The sequence below is a fragment of the Populus trichocarpa genome, chromosome 15 (genome assembly GCF_000002775.5).
Source record: "Populus trichocarpa isolate Nisqually-1 chromosome 15, P.trichocarpa_v4.1, whole genome shotgun sequence".
In the NCBI taxonomy this organism is placed as follows: Eukaryota; Viridiplantae; Streptophyta; class Magnoliopsida; order Malpighiales; family Salicaceae; genus Populus; species Populus trichocarpa.
In genome coordinates, this window is record NC_037299.2 from 5,201,151 (window position 1) to 5,225,078 (window position 23,928).

Below are 23,928 nucleotides of genomic sequence, written 5' to 3' on the forward strand. Positions count from 1 at the left end.
CTTAAACCGATTGAACCGGACCAAACCGAACAGGTTTAATTAAATCTAAAAAAAAGATATAAAAAGAAAACCCTAACCCTTCCGGCCGCCCCCCTCCCCCGCTTTCCCCCTTCCTTCTCCCCCCCGCTTTCCCCCTTCCTTCTCCTATAACCAGCCGCCTCCCTCCCTTTTCCCCCAACCCTTCATGATTTCAATCTTCAGGCTTAAAGGGAACATGAATCATCTCGAAGGGTCAAATCTGAACTTCTAGTTCAGGTAGATGGTGTAAACAACAGTCTCACTTGTGAAGATGACTATCAGAAAATAGTGATGGTTTTGACAGCTACAAACTTTTCTTGGGACATAGATGAGACACTAAGATTGTTTCATTGTTTTCTGGTAAATATTTTTGAGATTTTTTTGCTTTCTGGAATTTTTAGATCCATCCTAAATGACAATCTATCCAAGATGTAGTACATCTCGTTCCTCCACTGGCACAAAGCTCAGATTAATGTATACAACGGCAGCAACAAAAATGTTTTGGTTTTTCTGGTTTTGAATGCTAAAAACTGACCCGAACTGAACAAAACCGAAAAAAAAAGGTAACTATTAGCAATGTAGTTTTTATAGCAGCAAGGAAATTGTTTTTATTGTGAGCCAATTTTCTTTATAATGAGTCAACCATTGTGGAGGGCTATAAAAATCAATGCTAAAGATTTCATTAAAAAAAAAGAGATTTTAGTCAAACAAAAAAAATATAGCTATCAAATAAAATAAAATAAAAAAATCTTGAAGGATTGTACAAAAAGAGCGATTGTTAATATCATTAAAAAAAACTTTGATTTCATAAAAAGAAAAAAAAATTTCAATGGTGTCCAATAAAAAATATTTCAAGTTATTTTTTAGATAATCTATTTGAATGGACTAAAGTGTAAAATGTAGAGAGAGAGAAAAAAAAACAAGTCGGGCTCGTGCGTGGACCTACACGTCTAGTCCATTCAGAAGAGGTTTGGCCTGCGAGTCTAGCATTTTTTATTTTTATATGAAAGGGTGGAAAATAATTTTTTAAAAAATGCAGAAAATGTTTGTTTATATCAGCATATGACATGTTGTTTGCTAGCCACAATCCAGTGTTTGAAGGGTCATTGGGAAGTTGGGTTATGGGTATCTTATATCTAAAAATTTAATTTTCAACTTATTTTTAATTTAAAACACCTAAAAAACACTATTATAAACCAAATAATGACCTCAAATAACCAAAAAACTAGTCAAGAAACTCAAAATAAACTCAATTTTAAAAATATTCTAGAGACTAGATCTACCATCCCAAGTAAGGAGAAGGACAAAGAACACCAAGCTAAAACTCTACTCTTCGAATGGAACCCATTCACACTAAAATTGATATTTTTCATGATTGTAATTGGTATTAACAAAGATTTTTTCTTTCTTCAATTGAAATCCAGAGACTCTCTCATCTTTTAAATCAGGGACTAAAAAAATAAAGTTTTTAAGCAAAATTGAATTAAAAAATAAAAGGACTAAATTTTAGAATTTAGAAAGTAGAAGGACTAGACTAAACTTTTCATGCAAGTTTTTAAATTGCAAAATATTTTTCTTGAGTTTTCTATTTTGATCCTTCATCTTTTAATTTTACCGTTTCTTAATAAATTAGAAGCAATTAACCATCGGAAACATTCAGTTGAGAAGGAAAAAAATTGATAACTAAAATGAAAAAAAAAAAAAAAACAATAAAGTATAGTAAACTGTAAGAAGGACTACAGTCGCGTGGTGTACAATAAAAAGAGCACGACATTTAGTTTTTGTGAATAATAAGTGCAATGAATATGTATATAATTGTTAGGGCAATGCGTCTAGTCGAAGATTTAGAATAGCCTGTTTTTCTCCTATTTTTAGTATAACACTAGTACAGTGTAGCGAGGAACTTTTCAAAATTTATTTTTATTTAATTATGTAAAAATTAAAATGAATATTTGTAAGAAATTCCGCGACTTAAATATTAAAGAAAAAAAAATATTTTCTAGTCAAAATTTTCTTCTCTCATTCATGTAATTGTTTTGGACAATAACATATCCTTTTTATTAACAACATGGTTTATTGAATAAAAACTAATAAAAATTAAAAAGTATTCACAAAAATTCCAATTACTCGAATTAAAAAGAGAAGGAATATATATTTTTTAATAAAAAATTTTCATGTATTTCTTTTTTGTTTTGAAGAAAATGTGTATTTTCAATTAAAAACTTATTATGACTATGAAAGAAAATTTTAATAAAAAAAAATAGAAAAACTCATGAATTGATCATTTTAACATGGATGTTTGAATAAATTTAAGAATAATAAATCTGAAGAAATTATAATAACAAAATAACAAAATAGATATTATATTCTTATTAAAAATTAATGAGATTTTTAAATCTTTTTTTTGCATATTAGTTAATATATGATTATTCGTAAAGTAATAGTTAATATTACCATAAAAAATATATTGTTCTTAAAAATAATGGTATAAATGGATAATTGTTTAAATATTATTTTAATAAATTTATTTGAAGTTGATTTTACTCTAAAATTAAAAAAAAAAGTTAAAGGTTGTCTAATAAATAGGTGAGATGTGCCCGAGTCTAGATGGATAAACATGCACCTGTGGTTTTATTTATTTTTAAATAGATTAGAATACATTGTCTGTATAAGTAAACGACATATCATTTTCTAGTTCAAATTATAGTCATTTTTAAAGGATGAAAAGTTGAGGCATGAGTTAGACCCCAACAACCCATTTTTTAAACTTGTTTTCACTTGTAAACATTGAAAAATATCGTAGAGATCTTATTAATAATATTGTTTTCTCAAAAAAAAAAAAAAAAAATCACCAATAGATCTAAAAATCCAAAATTAAAATGAATAAAAAAAACTTTCCTAAGCTATGATATATTTTTTATTGCAAGATAAAAAGAATTCAAACAACATCTATGAAACTCCTCAATGCAAGATGAACCTATTGATTTCAACATCGGTTTTTTTCATACTAGGAATTATATATGATAGACCTCTGTCTCTTTCTTTAAAATTCTCAATAACTTTCTCTCTTTTCTCTCAATACTTGGTGACTTAAACATTAGAAAATAAAGTTTAAAACCAAAATATAAAACTCTAAAACTTCAAGGACTAAATAATGCATAAATTGAGACTTCAGGGACCAAATTGAAGCTTTATGTGTCTTTGGAACAATCATCTTTTTATGTCATTGTTCTTTTAATTTTTTTTTTAACTATAATCTAAAAATTTATTTTGAAAAAATAATCTTTGATTTAACTTTGGAATTTTTTTCAACATTTTTGCATATATATATATATATATATATATATATATATATATAAGAGCATGCAAAGTGAAAAGGTATTAACAAATAAAAGCATGTTGATATAACTTGGGAGGTTAAAAAAGCAAAGAAATTAAGTTCGATGATAAAAATGAAGAACATAAACAGCATAGAACCCACGGTGTTTCAAGTCTGTTCAAGAACCTCAACTCTCTTAGTGTCTTTTTATAACTATAATAATTACGTACTCACATATCGCATGGTTATTCTAGTTTCAGTAAAACTAGAATATAAATAGAATAAAAAAATTACTGATGAAAGGATAAAGGAAAAATTACTCTGAGCCATTTAATATTAGAGGTTTTAACCGACAAAACAAGCTTTATCCTCTCAGTCCAACACCGGTTCCAACTTCCAACGTCTTCAATTCTTCCTTGAAAAAGGATCTGTGAGGGTTGGGATGCTTGATCTGCATGTCCATCGTGCTGGGTGCTGTTGTGCTTGCTGCTGCTGAGATGCTGGTGGTTGTTGTGGCTACTACGTACTCTTGCTTCGGTTCTACTTTTGGATTATTTCAATGTGGACGTGTCCAGATACTGGTGCTGCTGTTGGTCATTTTGGCCTGATTCATCGTAGTGAGTTTCATGGGTTTGATCATTCGATAAATCGTCTGAGTTTGTTTGAGGTTATAGGTCACAAGATCCTTAATTTTCAGTTCGTTAACGTTGTGCGTTTTAATTTGAATATCCTTTTCTGGTTAATTAATTAATTTAATCAATTGTTTTTTTAATGTTTTTTTATTTAAAAATATATCAAAACAATATTTTTTTTATTTTTAATTTCAACTGTAATGTTTTCTAGGGGCTAACATGTCCTGTTCTGTAATATTTTTTAACCATGATTATTTATTAATAAATGATAATAAACTATTAGGAATGGTTAGATTCTAACATAAATTGACCCAGAAGTAAACAATTTTAGAAAAACACTCTGAATTCTCAATATCACAGTTGTGCTTAAATAATGCAAAAAGAAACCTGGATATAGCAGGAAAAAATGATACTAAATCAATTAGTTTTACATTAATTTTTGGGTCTAATTTACTGAAGTTAAATGGTTGCAAGACTTAATTTCAAGGAAAAGAGGACGTGTGGAATATTGTAGTTGATTGGATCGAGAATTAATGCAAAACTGTGAGTTTGAACAAAATCTTCTTACATAAGATAGCTTCCCTTTGATGGTAAAACCAAACCAAGCAACCAGAGGCAGTCGGCGTGATGGACTGAGATTTCCCTTTATTTTTAGCTAAATTTGGAGAAGGACATGATAATGATCGGAGCTGGACAGGCTTCTTATCAATCTTTTGTTTCTACCTCAACAATGTCATTCCTGGAACCATCTTCTGTCCAGTTTACACGTGGTTCCCTCAAAAAGACTCCAATATGTCGTAATAATTAATTTTAGTAAATTTCTCTTTTATGAAGCGGGAAAAAATAAGAAAGATTTACTATTTTGGTGTCCGGATGGCAGCATTGTCCAATGTTGTTGGTACGAGATTCAATTGATAATGTAAGGATAAGTTGGGGATTTCCAGGTTTCTATCTTCTTATGTAATTAGACGACAACGACGACGACTCCTCTTTCCGTTTTACGAGGAGGTTGTTAAACCCTCTCTCTCGTCTCCAATCGTAATGCAACCCCCAAAATCCAGCACTGAATTATCGTTAACCTCTTTTTTCCTATTTACCAATATTGTTTTTGCCAAGGCAAATACAGAGCAGAGAAACTTCGAGGACAAAAGGTGCTTTCCTTGTTTTCATTTCATCTTCTTTGTGTTGATGGAAATCATTGATGCTTTTAATTTTAATTAATTAGAGCCAAGAATGCATGCAATAACTCTGGTCTCAATAATTTGAAGGCCTGTATGTTCCTATGAAACATTAATAATTACGTGGAAGCCATCTTCATAACAATAAGAAAATATGAGTTTTTGTTACTGTCTCAATTTGTTTATGGAGAAAATAATGAAATTCACAACATCAATTGCATAAATATCTTCCTCTCCTTCTCCGTCTCCAGTCCAGGCGCCTTGAATTCATTTTTCAGATCTCTGCATCTATTGCATTTCTTTTATGCACCTAGCTAATGTTACAATCATGCATGTTCATGTCTTAAATCTTTAGCAGGTGCCGAGACAAGTTTGAGTCAGCATGCGAGAGGCTCTTCTATGTTTGTGGTCATGAAGTTTTTGCTGTTTTTTGAAGGTCTAGTTCTCTAAGCTATTATTTTGACTCGCTTCCTTCAAAAAATCACCAGTGCCCTCAGGAAGATCTTTGTTTTCATCATCCCCATGAAGTTAACTTTAAGAACTCGAGATCTTCATTGCTCATGATTTGTGATTCTTGTTATGCTTAGTGATTCATATTATCTTCAATATGCCATACTTTTATTGTCTATCTTTTGTTTTGATTTATTTTGTCCTCTCTCTTGCTGTTTCGATTGAAAAAGTCCCTCTCCTCTCTTCTGCTGCAGGGCTGGGGAATTTCCCTTTTCGTTTCAGCAGCAATGATTGAAAAAACTAATGATGTGATCAGAGAGAGGAGTTGTATGTCAACGATCCCAGATAATGGTTCTATCTTTCTGATTCATGAAAATGATTCTCTGATCCCAGAGAATACCGAGCCTGAAGGTGGCCGTATAAGAAGGTACTCCACTGGGGATATAACTATCCCCTACACTAGAGTAAATATTCTTTCACGATATCTCGCATCGTCAACTGGTTCCTGCAATGATTATTGCAAATATGGAACAAAACATGATTCAGAAATGAAGACAAGGAATCCCATATTAAAGAGCATCAAAGAAAAGCAAGGCATGAATATGAAGAAGACTGTAATTTTAGCAGAAAGACAGGGAGCATTTCCATCTCCTGGCTCAAAAAGACACAACTCCAGCGTTCCTATTGTGACTGGGCGAAAAGTTTCATCATCAACCAAGAAAGAAATTGTACTTTCAAAACGGCTTTTATTACCTCTCAAGGTAAGATCAGGTGCTGGTGAGAAGAAGTTGGTGGCACCACCAGCTCTTTCTTCATCAGTCAAGAAAGTCCTGATGCGACCAATTGTTTCTGTGTTTTTCGAACATTATGTTAAAGGAGTTTCTCAACTGAAGGGTCAAAATGAAGTTGTAAAGGCTGAATACAAGCAACCTGGCTGTCAGGATGTTTCAAAGAAGAGTTTGCCTATCAGTGAATTAGATACTGATGAGAACAAAGCTATGAAACTTTCTCAAATTGGAACTCTCACAGCTGGATTGTCTGCACCTCCTGCTAAGAAGATCATGAGGCACACTAAGAAAGGAATTCATTCCACTCATCTGCCTCCATCCTCTGAGAAGAAGTGCGTTAGACATATTAAAGATGGAACAGCTCGCACTAGTCGAACACCCATATCTTCTTTGGCATCATCCAAGTCTTCCCATAGCAGTGCCTGCAATGAATGCTATGTAACTGATCTTAAGAACACTGCTGCAAACAAACTACCATCTAAGACTAGGCCTAGGAAGGATGCAGTAGTTTACACTACAGGTAAAGATTCCGCAGCCAGAAAGGTAAATTTTAGGTCAGGAATGGTGGTTGAACTTCAGCCTGAAAATAGAACTTCAAGGAGACTCATATTTAGGCGAAGATCCCTTGGCGAAGGCCAAATTGGTGAAACTGGTACCAGCAAAGACAACCTCAAGAGCAAAAAAGTTTGTGAAAATGAAGCTAATAGCGCAAAAATGGAATCGGAGAAAGTTGTTTTAGAACACCAAGATATGCAAGAAAAGAAAAATGTGCAGAGTTTGTTAAATAACATGATCGAGGAGACTGCAGTTAAGCTTGTCGAGAGCAGGAAGAGTAAGGTGAAAGCTCTGATTGGTGCTTTCGAAACTGTGATCTCTCTTCAGGATTCCAAAACCTCGTCAACAGTTGGTGCTTAAGTTTCCAATATCTGTTTATATATTTGAACATATAACTGTGTTTGTATATAATAATCTTATTCATGAAAAACACGATAGATAAAAATAATGGAGGTGACATGAGAGTGAGTGAACTCACAAACTTGTGTGAAGCAAAGAAAGGCAAAATTATCCATTGAGTTGAGCGAACGCTGATGCAATGCATTCCTCTTGTTAATGTTTTCATTGCTTTGTGAACGGGGCAATTTTTACTTTTATTTATATTTATTGTTAAACAGAGGTGGCATAAGAGCATTAAAATTGTGGGGTACTGTTCTTTCTTCAGAAAAAAAGAGTTCTATCTAATATGCTTCTGAATCCATGACTTGCTTGGAATGAAGAACCCAATACATAGCTGACTGTTAGCATAACTACGTTACTTAGAAAATAGAAAATGTTTCCAAAAATTCCATGGTCCAGCAGCCATTAAAATAGAAAAACCTAAAACATGCACATACTTCTTCCATTACCTTGATTGTAATAGTAGAATTCAAAGTTGTCAATTTCGTTTCGATAGGTGTTTTGTTTTTTTAATTGGAATGGAATGTTTTAGTTTCGGAGTGTTTCGGCGTGCCGTTTCGGGGTTGTACTGTTCATATATATATATTCAACAAACATAATTCAAATTCAAGATAAATTAATTATAAATTATGCAATACAAACACAATGTCAAACAAATATAATTTTAAATTTTAAAATATTTCTAAATAGTCAAGATTAAATAGATCTTTAACTTAAAGTAATTCAACTTAAACAAAATATCAAAATATTATGAAAGTAAAATGTTTTAACACAAATATTTTAAATATAAAGTTAGGTTAATGTTATCAAGGCTAATGGAATCTAAAACATCCTTTGTACTGCTCAAATTCCTACAAAGTATAAACATGAAAAAAACAACATGAATATAAACCATATATATTAGTGATAAATCTAATTTTAAAAAATTAATATCATTGTTAATGAAAATAGTAATAATAATTTTCAATATTATTATTAATATCATTGTTATTGAAAATTGTAATGAAAAAGAACTTTTTATAATTGGGTGGTTTAATTAATTAAATTGAACAAGGTTCAATTTGATTCAATGGCTTTTCAAGAGCGGAACGGAACATGTGGAATGAAACAGGAATGTTCCGGGTGGAATTTAGCCGAAAAATCTGGAACGGATCGAGATTTAAAATGAGATGAAATTTGTTCTGTTTTGTTCCGTTTTTTGAATTGGTATGGAACGTTTCGGCCATTCCGGACGAAACGGAACGGAATTGACAACCTTGGTAGAATTACCATTTTACTTCTTTTTTTTTCAAAAAAATATAAGTTATGTATTAGGGGTAATTGCATCTTTTTATACTATTCATTTGTCATTTTTTATTTGATCGGGAACATCTTAGTCATTAATTTTTTTTTCCATAGTTTAACTACTTAGTTACTGTTAAAAGTAAAAAATTATTAATCTCGAGTCTAGGAGCTTTTTATATTTTTTAAGAACAATTAAATGACTTGAATGTCCATGAAAGAGAGTTTTTTTTCTTCTTCTTATGTTTAGGGGAATTTTTGTATTTCTCACAAGGTTTTTTTTTTTTTTTTTGTTATTATCATGTTGGTTTAGGAGCAATTTTGTAACTTAATAAATATAAATATTATTTTAAAAAATGGCACATGTCAGCACGTGGGTGATCCCCTCGCCCTTTGAGCAGCACATACGGCGCCGTCCGACAACCAAACCTCTCCTTTCATGTTGGCGTTAAAATTGTCTCAGCGTCCTCTGTAGCCAATGACCATCAGGTTTGACATAAAAGACCTCTTCCCTTTTATTTTCTCTCTCCTTCTTGATTTACACTCTTGCCCCTTCAAAAATTTAAAGCAACCATTTAACTTGTTATTATTTTAGATTTGATCTTTATTATTTTGATTACTATTTATTTTATTTGGAATAATTTATAAAATTAGAATTCTTATTCAATCTCATCCCCCTATAATTTTTTCATCTCTTAAATTTGATTCTTATTCTTTTTTTGATTGCTATTTATTTTATTTAAGATAGTTTTTTAAATTAATTGTTTTACAATTGCTTTCTCTTTAGGTTTTTTTTTCCTATCAAATTTGATCCCTATTATTTTAATTGCTATTTTTTTCCTTTGGCAATTTATTTTAATTTTTTTATTTCATCCTTGAACATTAAATTGGTTGGAAATTGAGTTTCTTGATTTAGTTTGTTTTTGAAGTTTCAGATTTTAGCATTTACTCAATTGAAGATTAGGCTTCATTATTTTTATTTAATTACATTCTATGAAATTTCTTACTAATTTTAAAAATAACTTGGGTTATCTTGGTTCTATTTATTTGTTGTTATTTGTTGAATTTACTTTGAAGTTTTTTTTAAAATTAATATTTTTTTCAATTTTATCTTTCAACATGATATTGATTAAGATTTGTTTTTTCTAGTTCCATCGTTCAAGATTGGAGCCTTTTGATATTAAGCTTCTTGATTTTCTTCAGTTTATTTTCTATTTATTTATCCCGGTTCCATTGCTTAGACCTTTGAGTTTGACAAGTTAAATTGAGTTAGCTCCAACCCAGGATGTAGCGCGGGTCCACAAATCTAGTTAACTATAAACTAAAAGAGGAGGGGGTTTCACTGTACCCCTCTTCACACAACACTATTCATTGTAATAGTGCTTTGCTCTTTTTTTGTCTTTGGTTTTTTTGCAATTAATGTTCTTTTTTTTTAATTTCATCCTTTAATATTATATTTATTTATTTGTTGAGTTATCACACTCTCATGGTACAGATTGTAGGTTGATAGGTTAACCCAGTTTGACAAGTTAACCTGATTGATTCAAATTTTTTTTTCTGAATTAACTTTTTTTTGCCAATTTCATCATTTAATACTGTATTGATTGAGAATTAGACTTCATGATTTGTTCTATTTACTTTCTATCATGTTATTTCGGCTTCATGATCCCAGAATAATGCTTAACGGGTTAACCTAAGTTGACTCGAGTTGTTTTTTGTGTCCTTTTTCTAATTGATTTTTTTTTCCAATTTCATTATTCAATACCTAATTAGTGAGAATTGAGCTTCATAATCTGTTTTGATTTTCTTTCTATGGGGATATCTTGATCTCATGATCAAGGTCACGAGTTTTGGTATTTTAACCTTGGTTAAATTGAGTTATTTTTTTAATTTTCTTTCTAAGAAGTTATCTCGTCTCATGACCGGGGTCATGGGTCCTTCAACATTGGATTTGTTTTTATTGGGTTGTTCTTATCTTATGACCTGGGTCGCGGGTTTGACGAGTTAACCCAATTGACTCAGTTTTTTTTCTCCAATTTCATCATTTAATATTGTGTTTGATTAGGAATTAGGCTTCATAATTTATTTTGGTTTTTTTATTAGGTTATTCCAGTTTCATGACTTGAAAATAGTGCTTAACAAGTTAACCTGGGTTGATTTATCTTATTTTTTATGTCGTTTTTTTAATTAAAGTTTTTTAAAAATTTATCATTAACATTGGGTCTAAAAAGGGCAGTTGAGAATTGACTTTTGTAATTTATTTTGATTTACTCTTTATGAGAGTTATCTTAGTCTCATAACGAAAGTCGAACATTTAGCAGGTTAATCCGAGTTTATTCATGTCATTTAAATTTTTTTTTTCTATGAGGTTATCTCAGTTTAAATGACTCAGGTTGTTTTCTATGTTCTTTTTTTTTTAATTCATCTATTTTTTAATCTCATTCTTTAACATTGAGTTGATTGAGATTGTAATTTGTAATGTTTTTCGATTTGTTTTTCATGAGGTTATCTCAGTCTTATAACCCAGGTCGCGAGTTTGAAAGGTTAACTCGGGTCACCTTTTTAGATCATTTTTAATTGATTTTTTTTTCAATTTTATCTTTCAACATTGGATTAATTAAGAATTAGGCTTCATAATTTATTTTGATTTGCTTTCTATAGGGTTATTATAGTCTCATAACCTAAGTCGTAGATTTGACATATTAACCTGGGTTGATCGAAGTCAATCCAATATGTTGTTATCGTAATATATATAAAAAATATCATCTTGAATTTATTTTTAGTCAAACTATGTTTTGTAGGTTGTATGGGTTGCTTTTGAACTTACAAAGTCAACCGGGTTATAATGAGTCAACCCTCACACAATTTAAAAAACCTTTTCCACTAGAAACAAAGTATTAGCAATATCCGAATATTTTTTTTATATTCAAGAAAAATTTAACCTGACCCGTAACATAACATGTATTATCTAGTTCTTTGTTCTAAAACTCGAAAGGAGAGCACTGTTACAAAAGAAAGAAATTGTGTAATGATTAAAAGACATTCACTCAGAAGAACATTCTAGCCCTAATTACTACTTTGTACATAGATGCTACACAATGTTTGTTTTTCTTTGTTTTGGAGATTTGAAAAAGGTTTTGGATAAATTGGGCAATTAGCACAGTAAACATAAAAAATCAATAAAACAATATCGTTTGAAAAAGATTTAGAGAAATATCACACTTTTACCTTGTCGTGCTTCAAAAGTATGACATTTACTAAATGCCACACTTTTAAAACATGACAAGGTGAAAGTGTGCTATCATCTGGCTCAATTAGTCGACCGGTTCTGAAAATAACAAGGAAAATCTCAAAACTGCCAAAACCAGGGGTTTCAACGAGATTTTTGATATCTAAAGATCCGATGGTATGCATAGTGACACAATCGCTACACTAGGAAAAATGGCATCCGAAAAATCTTGTAAACATTTGAGCGCAATCTAATAGTCGGATCAAAAGTAATAAACCTTTTTAATTCGTTATTCTGGTCTAGCATGACCAAACCTCCTTTTGGGCCTAGACCTGTCCCACTGGCCCATGAATGCACATGCTAGGTCATCTATGTAATTTGTTTATGACAAATCCTCATTTAGTTATGGTTGACCCATACTTGACTGCTTAGAATCACCCATTATCACAAGTCCGACTACATCATTGACATTGAAAAACAAAGGACAACTATTGTGTGAATAATAACTTTTTGAATTTTAATTAGAGTCTATTTTTTAGTCTACTAATTGGACAAATATATATATTTTAACTCATAAAACATGTTTGGAAGAAAAAGTTCATAAAATTATGGTTTTTATATGAAACAGTCGACTGATTAATACAACTGGATCCAACCGGTCGAACGGTTAAACCAGATAATTGAACATTCACCTTTTCGTGCTTCAAAAGCACGACATTTAGTAAATGTCGCTATTCTAAAGCGCGACAAGGTGAAAATGTGCTATTTCACAAAATCTTTTTCAAACAAAGTTATTCTACCAATTTTTTACGTTTACTGTACTAATTTGACAAAAATAAAACCATAGGTTTTATGCCACACAATTAAGTGATCAGTGATGTACAAATTAAAAAGAGTATAAAAATTTGCTTATGCTCAATATGGTAGCCAAATCAAATATTAGATTCATTAATCTAATATTATATGAGTATTAAAGATAAATTAAACCTTTATTAATATAAAAATATATATTTATATGAATATAATAATGTCACGTGTAACCAATTGATTGACTACAAGCTATATTAAACTAACAAGGAATAATCACTAACTTCATGAAAATAGAATCCTCGAAGATTGTCCTGATGAATTTGGATTGGAAATCAACTTAGGTGTTGGCCACCAACCCTTCTTCACTTGATTTGTGGTGAGAGAATCGAAGGTTGAAGGTTAGATCTTGAATAATAATGGAAAGGCTGAGTTTATGGTCTTAAAGAGAGGCTAATTAAGAAAGTATGTTTGGCTCAAAATTTGGATTAGATTTAAGGAGTTAAGTCATGATTTTTTGCACCAAGATTGTAGCCGACATGTTGGAGAACACTTTCCTTCTGTTATTTCAATGCCAAAAGAATCAATTAGGATCAAAATTAAGCTGTAAGATTTCTGAAGAGTCAATTGCCTTTACTTTCCTTTAATACCTAGAAATCTACAAAATTAGAAACCAAAATGATGTGAATCTTAAAAACTTGTTCATCCTCAACTTAAGCCAAACACATTGTTCACTTAATTTGAAACGATGTTTTTTTTTTATTTAATCAAAATAAGGTTTTCGGCTAATTAAAATCATGCCAAATTTCATATTTGTCCTCCCATTTCAGTTCCATTTGCACTTCAGTTCTTAGTCTTTGAATTTTCCTAATTTGGGTTAATTTCACCTATTTTTCTTTAATTTCTTTAAATTATAACCCTGGCCGAATTAGCACATATCCTCTAATTTCCCCATTGTTTTCATTTTAGTACTTGGTTATTTAATTCTTCATTTTTAAGCCAAATTGAGTCCCAATTTAACTTTTCTTTTTTAATTGAGCCCTCATCATTGAACTTCTTGGCTATTTAATTCTAACTCATCATTGAACTTCTAATTTATTTTTAGCTAAATTAAATCAAATTAAGTCTTTTTCTCAATTTCTTCTTTAATTCAAGCTTCAATTATGACCCAAAATTTCTTAAACTCAATTTTTACCTATGATTCTCAATTATTGGTCCAATTTCAACCCTACATATGTTTTTTTTTGTACTTTTGTATTTTTTTTTGCATATTTGTATTTTTTTTTGTATTTTCATGATTATTTCTGTCCACGTAAAAATTATATAAAAAAAATGATTAAAATCGACTAAATTTACCAAAAAGACACAATGTTTTTGGCTTTTATGTTTTTATTTGAAAAATATAAAAAAGGAAGGTCAAAATTTGGTTCTGACACATATAACACATGATGCATTTTAAAAGTTGTCTTCCACTCATGTCTCGACTTGATTTTGATTTTATAGGAGCTACTTTTAAGGTCAGTCTTGTAAAACATCCTAAAACTTACTAACTGATGCAACATATCATCTAGTTGTGGTATCAGATACATATATTTCATTGTGATCTGGTTAATGGCTCAGCTTTCAACACACATCTACCATGAACCATTATTTTTCAAGACCAAAAGGACAAAGAGAGCACACAGACTCCATGACCTTTCTTTGCATCTCTTTAGCTTTCTTAGGGCTAGGCCTATATATTAACTTGTTTGGTAGACTAAACATTGAAACCAAATCAATCTGGTGTTGTATATTTTTTTATAAAAGGCAAGCCTTGGAGCAACTCTTTCGACATCAAATCTGCAAATTCTATCAACACACCTTTACTTCTTTAAAAGTGTCATCAACATCATTTTCTTTTCCAACTGCACTACTACACGGCATTAGGGCATGCACTACTCATTCACCTTGTATTTCTTCTATATACTGCGATAAAGACAATACACTATTTCCCTTTTTAAATTTTGGCTTAACCTTTTACAAATACTTATAGATAAATCCCCAATCTCAATCTCAATTTCAGAAATTTTGATTTTGATTTTTTTTCAAAAATCTTGTTCAACATTTTATAATAAATTTTGATATAGAATTTGATAAAACATGTAGATATAATATATTAGTGAGAGAGGGTAGGAGAGATAACAACAATAATTGACATATCATATTTTTTTTTAGCTTAGTTGTTTTTCATCATATTTATTTTATTGAGAAAATAACTTTCTTTAATGATTTTTTTTTAATTTTAAATGTTCATTCTTACCTTTTGATTATATTAAGATATTCTATTAACTTCAAGGATGAAATTGAAATTGACATTTTTTCCTTACTATTTCCCAGCAGACATGGACTAAAATGAAACGTAGAATAAATATGAAAAATTCGGGTTTCATTGAAATAAATCATAGATTTTAAGTGAAATTAAAAGAGCACATAAACTTGACAGGGGTGAATTAAAATTACTGTAAAATAAGATAGATGTTATATCTTCAAGAATGTTAGGGTTTGTTCAGTAATAGAAAACCATTTTCTTTTCCTTTTTTAGATTTTTTTTCCAATAAAAAATTAAAAATCATGTTCATTTCTTGAGAACAAAAATAAATCTTTTCACCGAAAGAATAAGAAATACATCACAATTGTAATTAGTGTTCATAAAAAAATCATAATAATAATTTTTTATTTGTAATAATATAATTATAAAATATTTATTTTATTTTATTCAAATTAAGAATTATCATGAAAAAGTTATACTTAATATCAACTAAAAAAGGGGAAACTTTATATAATATTTATAATTAAAAATAAATTTATGACACTAACTAAATTCGAAAATTGTTAGAAAAAATAATTTTAATATTTTACATTGATAAAAAGTTAATTTCTGCATATAAAATAAAAATATTATATTATTTATGTTTTTTTATATTTTAGAAACAATAAAAAAATTATAAAGAAACTCATGTGAAAAACTTTTAAAATGAGTCTTTCAAATTATATATATATATATATTTGAAAAATTAAAAAAATAGTTTGGAGAATTTTAACGAGGATTTTTTATTTTTCTTTCTATAACTTCAATTTTACAGAAAAAATGAAGTATTAAACGAGCCATTTCCTTTTTTCTTCGTGCAAAGATGTATATTTAACAACTAGTGTAGAAAGTAAGATAGAAAGTAGTTAATTAGAAATGGAACACAAGTGGCGGGATGAAAAGCGGAAACAGATCCTTGGCTTCCCGTAGAAGCAAAAATATGCTACAGCGGTAGCCTGCATGCAAAGCATAGTTCATATATCTTGCGTGCACCAATCTTCTGTTCATGATCTAAAAGTTAAATCTTTACAAATCTTGCAAGACTTCCTTTCCGGGCTGTTGCTTATATATCACATAATCATATCATCAAACACTACTGCCTCCTAGAAAAGGCAAACATTAATTAATGCAAGTATTTTGGCGTGGTGGATGAAGATTTTAACAAGGTAAAGGAGGTACCTTCAAACTTTCTCATAGGAGTATGAGAAATAAAGTTAATTTGTATGATGGTTTCTGTTTATCATTTTTCTTGGTTGAGATAATATTGACAATGATGACATTTTCCGGTCCAGAGCAGCAAGAATCTAGCAGTGTCACGGAGAGAGCAATACCGCCTTGGCGAACAGAATCCTTCAGAACAGGTACTCATGGTGTTCCTACAACTGTATGTTTACAAAAGTTCTAATTCTACTACATATGCTGTAGTCCTGTTTTCCTGTGCTATATTAACATTCTATGCTCTTCTACATGGATTATTTATATGATTCCGGAATTAAAAGACTGAATTTGATGTTAAGAATTCATTCATGAGAGAAAGGTAAATTTAAATGACTCATATTCTAACAAACAAGTGTAATTACTAGCTATTTTGTAGTAGATAACAAGGGGCAGAACTGGTTCCGGACGCACTTCTCTAGGCCAATGAGTCAGGATTACGATTTCCAAGATGGTGAGTTTGCGACTGCTGTTGCTGCTGCTGCATTTGTCATTCACTCACATGAAGAAGCTGAAGCAGACTACAGAAGAAAGCTGAGAGGGGATTTTGGTAAGTCAAAGGAAAAAATCAAGACTACGAAACAAGATTCTTCAGCTGGTTCTGTTAGAGTAAAAAGACATTTCTCTAGTAGGGAAGTGGTAGTTGCAGGTAATTGTCAACGGTCAAAAGAAAATTCCAAACAAGAGTTTACTGCCAGACTGTAACAAAGGAATAATTTTCAGGTGAAACTTCAGCTAGAAAACCAACAGAAGAGGACAGAAGGCAACAAGAAAATGCTTTCCCTGCCAGAAAACCAAGTCGTTCCTCCTCTGTGAGACCAATGAACCGACAACCTTTAAGCCAAGTTGTGGAAACCAAAGCAGATTCTTGGGAGAAAGATCAGCTAAGAAAGATTAATAGAAGGTGACCCTTAGTTTATTTGAGCAGTTCCAAATCTACTTGAAAAAGTAGTTCAAACTCAACCATTTACTATTATTACTTCCTAGTCTGGGTTATAATAAGTTAAAACTAAATTTCAGGTATGAGAAAATGAAATCCAAGATTCTTGATTGGGAGAAGGCAAAAAAGATGCGAGCCAAACTCCATGGGGAAAAGAAGAAGGTTTCACTTTGATATTTGATATTTATCTAATCAACTTTGTGAATGCTAATGATTAAGCTAGCCATTATCCTGACATCTGGACCTGTAGAGCGAACTGGAGCTAAGAAGGGCAAGAAACATGCAACATTACCATAACAAGATAGCGAGAATTGATTTGATTTCTGGAAGAGCAAGAGGACAGTTGGAGGAGAAAAGAAGAAATGAAGAGCTTGAGGTTAAAGAGAAGGCAAAGCACATGCGTTCCAAGGGAAGGAGTCCTTCGAGGTGTTTCTGCTGCTGAATGTTGCAAAGAACTTCAAAGTTATTCTATGCATGTACAGTATTTTATAAACTTGACACGTGTGTAACCATTTATTACAGCTACCAATGAATTACTTGTGTAAATGACTCTAATAACTGGTATGAGCGCTGTTGGGTTTCGCACTGGGAAGTCTTTCTGGCCTGCCAGCACAAAAACCTAAACTATTGATTCATATAATATATAAGCACCTCACTTTTCTTATTTCTATGGATGCGAGATTCATCACACCTCAGCGATCATCAAACACGTAATTTAATCAGCATCAGCCAGCGGGCTTTGGAATTTCCTTCACACCCACATATCCGGATGTCAGACTCTTAATGGTGTGAGAGATATTGAATAAAACTGTTCATGGTAGAAATTTTCCTCTTTTATGTATTATAGCTGCAGAGGATTCAGATTAATGAAAGAGATTGCAGGAAAGTATATTAAGAAGACAAGTTTTGGTGTGGGTTATGAAGAACATTTTCGTTAAGCTCAAGAGATCAGAAGAAAAAACAAGGCTGTAGTTCCGATTTTAATCAAAACAAAACAGAAAAAATAGTCTGCGCTATATAACCAACTTAAAGGAATTCAAGTTTTGCTTCTACTCGTCCGTTGCGGGGGGAACTCAGCTTCTCAGAGGCTTCCAAAAACAAACTATACGTAGTCGGGGTATCAAAAGCCGGGTTGTAGACAGGATGGTGCTTCAGGGAGGGCCCTGGCCCCCTATGAAGCTCCAGGAAATCTAAATCCTTGATCACTCCAAGCTGCAAATAGACCATTTTATCTTTGTTTGGTCTAAAATTATATTCCATTTATATTCCACCGTGTGTTTGTAATGAACATTTAAAATTTTCTGTTACAAGAGGAATTGAGAGAACAAGGAAAAGCTGCTGCATAACAGAATAGGAATAAGAACAAATCTTTTATTATGTAACTTGTATGGATTTATCTTAAAGGTAAAAAACAATTTTGTTGCAATGGTGAAGTTTTTGGCCAGAGAAAAAGAGAAGAGAAAAATTTTCCACTAACAAAAACGGGCTAGATATTTTGAAAAATGACTAGATCGTTTCTAGAAACGGTTAGACCTTTTAGCTATTGTAGATCTTTTAGCTATTGTTTTGTTGTAGCTCTATTTTGTGTTTTAATTTTTTAATTTTGGTTTTCTTTGATTTTTTTTGTTATTAAAGGAAAATGGATGATTATTATACAGAAAAGAAAAATATAATGTGTGTAAGCATGAAATAAACTTGAATTATAATATCATTTATATTAGAACGTTAAGAGTTGGAAATCTTAAGTTTAATGTTTGATAATGAAAGAATAACTGTATTCATGAGTAAAATATATTTGAATTGTTAAAAGAATATTGAGAAGTATGTTCTTGATATTTAAAAAAATGAATTTAATGTAAAACTTTGAGTGATGCAGGAGAGGCATTAGTTGCGAGTGTAACATCCAATTTTTTTTTTCTTATCACATGTTATGTCTGAATAATATGCTTATGTGCAATATTAAGGTCAAATATTTTAATTTTTTTTTTGTTGTGAATTCTACCGAAATTTTGACATAATTTCCTTTATATTTGAATCATACCAAGTTATCAACATCTTCGAACCTACCATAAATATCATTATAACACATGGTCCAACTATTATAGACCTTAATCCACATCAACACCATCGAAGGATTCAAACATCCAATTAATTTCCACAAGTCACAAACAGTAAAGTAAAACTCTCAAACATACAAGTAATATAAAAGAAAGGAAATATATAACAAATAATAGAAAAGATACATATATATTTCTAACAGTTATATGTTTACAAAAGATTAATTACAAACTAGTTATTTACATAATTAAGGTAAATAAATTATACTAATAGATTTCACTCTCTCAGCTATTTCACCTTATTGGTTCCATTTATAATAAAACAACAAATCATTGACTTTCATTTCACAAATAAGCAACATACTCATTTGCTATCTTATAATTTTAGTGATAGTAAACAATGATTTTTTTTTTTTTTGCCCAGAAAGCAACAAACATTAGCTTTCTCTTACAAAAAAACAAAAACAAAAAACAATAGCTTTGTCTTACCTAGAAAACAACAAACATTAGCTTTTTCCCCCCAAGAAAATAACACATGTTAGCTTACATTCAATAATAAAAACAACATAATAATTGGTTTTCTTTCATTAATGGAAGTAATAAACATTGACTTTCATTCAATCATAAAAACAACAAAATCATTGACTTTCCATAAATCCTTTTTCAATATACTTTTACACCTTTACTTAGGTTTATCAAGTATAATAAATTGCAAGACTAAAATACAAAATAGAAAAAACTAAGGTGCAAAAAGACCTACCTAGTATCTGACCTCTAGATGCGACACCTTACTATTGTCCCACTAGTGCAACCTCTCTTATACCAATAAAGACAGACATCACCAACAAATTCCACGAATAACAAAAATATCATTTCAATTGTCATCTAAATTTAGAATTTTTATCTCACTACGCAGGACAAATCTATAAAGTTTCACATATGTACATAATGTTTTATTTATCATAATTTCCATAATGTCGAATTCTAAGGAAAGGTTGGCAATTAATTATTTTCATCATTTAGCTTAAGCCCCTCAGAACATTGTTTAGTATTTCAATCATAAACGGAGTTTTAGAACTCGATTTTAAACGTGGTTTGTTTCATTAAAAAGAAAAGACATAAAGACACAACCTTTATGAGGGGGATGAACCCAAATCTACCATTTATGTATCAAAAAATGCTCATGATAGTAACATGTGGTACTGTCCAGTAGGTTTTAGGTTAGACCTTTCATCAGTGTTTAACTGCTATCTAGAGTTTCATAGCTTCAAATTACGCAACACCAGTTGCATTTGAAAGCTACAACCCATACCCATTACTTTCATGAGATATGTATATCAAATTGTATTATTTACAGAGTCAAATTACAATTGGAAGTCTTGTGATAAATCTGTCATTTTTTAGCTTGTCACTTTACCAAACAACAAAATGTTTTAATGTATCTCTTCATCATTCAAGGCACCCATTTCCTTCCAATATTCTTTCTAATACCACTAATCATGAATCTTACATAAATAAAACTAATAAAATCTACCCTTTATAGAGAAAACTCTCTCAATCTAACCATTATTCAATGACTACACATAGTAAACAACATCAAAACACACAACTAATGTTTATAATCTCAATTTAACATGCACTAACAATCTCAACATACCTTATATCACATCTTTATTCAATCTAAGCAACTTGGATGAAGTTCTTACCCTTGATGGATGATAAATCAAGAGACAAATACAAGGATAAACTAAGTTGTCTTCATTTTCTCTTTTCTCCCTTTACTTCCTCTAAAACCCTCACTTACAACCTATACTCTCTTCCAATCCTGTCGTGGGGCACACCGCGACATCGTCAGTAACGGTGGAGGCTTTTATCATGCCTCTTGATGAGGTGTTGTGTTGGAAAGGTTTTTGGATTTAATCATAAAATTATGATTAATGTTCAGGAGTCGCCACCTAATATTATGGTCACTAGGAACCTATGGTCTGCAAGAGTCTGGGTAAGAGACAAGTTATGCAAGGGAAAGATGCATCACCCCCAGTGCACCCTACCTAAGGTAAGCTGCATTGTTTTTTTATTGTTTTTCTAGGTCAGGTTTTTATTCGTTGGTCTTTTCTAAAGTTCAAGACATATCTCTCTTCATGAGAGAGTCACTACCTTATCGGATTAAATCCTAATCATTCTAAAGTTAAAATTTTAGCATCACATTTATTTTATGTCTTGTATCTTTAATACCTGAGAGTGTACTTTATCGTGTAATTTTACACCTCACGAATATTAAAGTCTACATCTGGACCCTGAAAAAATATTGTAAAAGGATTTTTTATATTTTGACCAAATCCTAATGGATAATCATAAACTAGCTACAATATTCATTTTGCATTTTAAAACATGAGAAAGATGCAATTTTTGTTTTATGAAGATATGCTTAGACAAATTTAAGGATTTGACTGTATGCATGAAAACAAAATATTTTTTTTTTTGGAAAGAGAAATTAATTTAAAAGTTTTGAATTTTTTTTGAAATATTTCAGAGAAAACCAGGTACTTTAATACCGGATTTATATTTTACAATGTAAATATACAACCTAATATTATGCAAAAATGGGTAGAAAAACATGCGACAAAATAACAAATTTTTCCAAAGGATTTTTGAATTTTTTTAAATATATATATATATATATATATATATTATAATTGAATGTATATTAAATATTTACGTGGGCTGGGCCATCCCAAATGACTGGGCCAGTCTCAGCCCAAGAAAGGGTTAAGTTGGGCCTATTTATAGGGGTTGGAAGAGGGTGATCTTGTCTACACAGGGGAAAAATTTCAGCTCTTGATTCAGTTGGAAAGGATCTCAACCGTTAGTTCAAAGTAGGCATGATGAACTGTCAAATTTGGCAGTTGAAGGCTGTCTGGGTTGGCCTCTTTAGGTAGGCTCTGCGGCCATTGTGTTGTCAATCAATCTTAACGAGCCATACCCAGAGATAGAGGGATGTCAGGAGATCATTTTCGTGCAAGTTTTGTCAAATTTGGTGGAGTTTAGAGGTATTAAATGCAGCTGCAAAGTAGGTAACTAGAGCAGCTTTTCGGTGGAAAAACTTGAAGAAGAACAGTAACATTAAAACAACGTCGTTTTGACGTTTTTCTTTTTGGTCATTCAATGTCTGTTTTATCTCATCTACACCCCTGATTGGCTTCAATCTTTACATTCTGTGTAATTTTGCCCCTGGACGAACTTCAACAAAACCTCTGTTTTTGCACACCTTTTTCAATTTGGTTCTTGGTCTCGGATTTATGTGATTTGGCCCTTAATTGACCATCAAACTTTTAATTTCTACAATTTCATCCCCGGTTTCAATCAATTGAACCCCCATAGTTTTACATCTCTTACAAAATGGTCATTGGCTGCGAAAATATTCAATTTGACCCTTAATTGACTCAATAACTTTAATTTTCTTGTAAGTTTACCCTTGATTTCCATGAATTAACTTAGGAAAAATTAAAATTGATCTCTTAAAATTTTAATCATCTTAATTAAGTCCAAATTGGGATCTCAAACTTAATTATTACCAATTAAGCCCCTAATAAAATTAATTTAATCCATTTAAAGTATAAGTCTTTACATTTAATTAAATCCTTCAATTGGACCCAAAATAATTCTTAAATATCATTAAAATTCAATTTGACCCATGATTAAATCAAATTAGCCTATTAAAAATTTAATTATATCCTTTGATTTAATTTTTATGTAAATTCGTCCAATAATCATTTAATCTGACATTGAATTTGTATTGTTTCTTTATTTTTGGGCATAATGGGGTACAATTAGGTCTTGAATTTCTTCTAAAATTGCAGCTATATTCCCCGGCCTGCTTTCTCCACTTTGCTAGCTTTTTTTTTGCTTTTTTTTGTTTTTATTTTGAAAAAAAATAAATTTTTGGGAATAACCTAGAATTGAGTTATGACAAATCTCTTAAATTTGTTCGGTGTTTTTGATCTCCCAAATCCCCTAAATCTATATTTCTCTTAATGTTTATCAAGAAATTTTCAAGGATTCCTCCTCTCTTCCTCTCATCAATGGTAAACTGGATGTGGCTTCCAAAGGAAGCCAAGTCTCCTATTTATACCCCATAAATTTTTTATTTGCATATTAGGCCTTCATAGTTTATTTATTTGCACATTAGCACCATATCTTTTTGTTATTTACACATTAGCCCTAAATTTTCCCCTTTTTTCACATTGACCCCAATATTTTCTTTATTTTTATGTTGGCCCATTAACTCTTCCTTTCTAGTAATTTAATGCTACATCATCTCTTTCCTCATTCTCTTTTATCCTTTTCTTTTAATTAAAGTCTTCTTTGGATTTAATCATTTATTTCCATGTTAAATTATCTCCAGATCTACCATTGATTTATTCTCAATTTAAGCTGAGCTATTGCGATTGAATATATTCCAATATCTTTTTCTCATAAAAACATTTTATTCCAGTTTCCTAAAGATATCATCTTCCCCATATAATAAATTTTCTTCTATTCATTTAACTTTATTATAGTTTCCTAAAGATATCATATTCCTCACACAATAAATTTTCTTTTATTCATTTAACATATTAGGTTTCTTGTCATATATGTATTTTCTATCCAGAAGTATGCATTATACCCTCCTTATAAAAATTTCATCCTTGAAATTTACATTCATACCTATTT

At 30.8% G+C, this 23,928-nt stretch overlaps 2 protein-coding genes across 8 annotated transcripts; both read left to right on the top strand.

Moving 5' to 3' along the window:
- Positions 1–4,587: 4,587 nt before the first annotated feature.
- On the top strand, positions 4,588–7,504 carry LOC18105533 (uncharacterized). Of its 2 annotated transcripts, XM_024586418.2 has the most exons (3): positions 4,588–5,120; positions 5,506–5,583; positions 5,852–7,504. In XM_024586418.2, exon 3 carries the CDS (start codon positions 5,885–5,887, stop codon positions 7,298–7,300), a length of 1,416 nt encoding a protein of 471 aa, XP_024442186.2. In that variant the 5' UTR covers positions 4,588–5,120; positions 5,506–5,583; positions 5,852–5,884; the 3' UTR covers positions 7,301–7,504. The 2 variants fall into 2 exon arrangements, with proteins under 2 accessions (XP_024442186.2, XP_024442185.2); XM_024586417.2 differs by lacking the exon at positions 5,506–5,583 and having other exon boundaries at positions 4,591–5,120.
- Positions 7,505–16,003: 8,499 nt separating this feature from the next.
- Positions 16,004–17,822, top strand: LOC7453854 (remorin 1.4). Of its 6 annotated transcripts, none has more exons than XM_024586440.2 (6): positions 16,004–16,169; positions 16,296–16,364; positions 16,587–16,768; positions 16,942–17,122; positions 17,239–17,320; positions 17,409–17,822. In XM_024586440.2, the coding sequence occupies exons 3-6, from the start codon at positions 16,645–16,647 to the stop codon at positions 17,598–17,600; spliced, it is 579 nt and encodes a 192-aa protein (XP_024442208.2). In that variant the 5' UTR covers positions 16,004–16,169; positions 16,296–16,364; positions 16,587–16,644; the 3' UTR covers positions 17,601–17,822. The 6 variants fall into 6 exon arrangements, with proteins under 6 accessions (XP_024442208.2, XP_024442203.2, XP_024442200.2 ...); XM_024586435.2 differs by having other exon boundaries at positions 16,005–16,169; positions 16,598–16,867; XM_024586432.2 differs by having other exon boundaries at positions 16,006–16,169; positions 16,587–16,867.
- Positions 17,823–23,928: the final 6,106 nt, after the last annotated feature.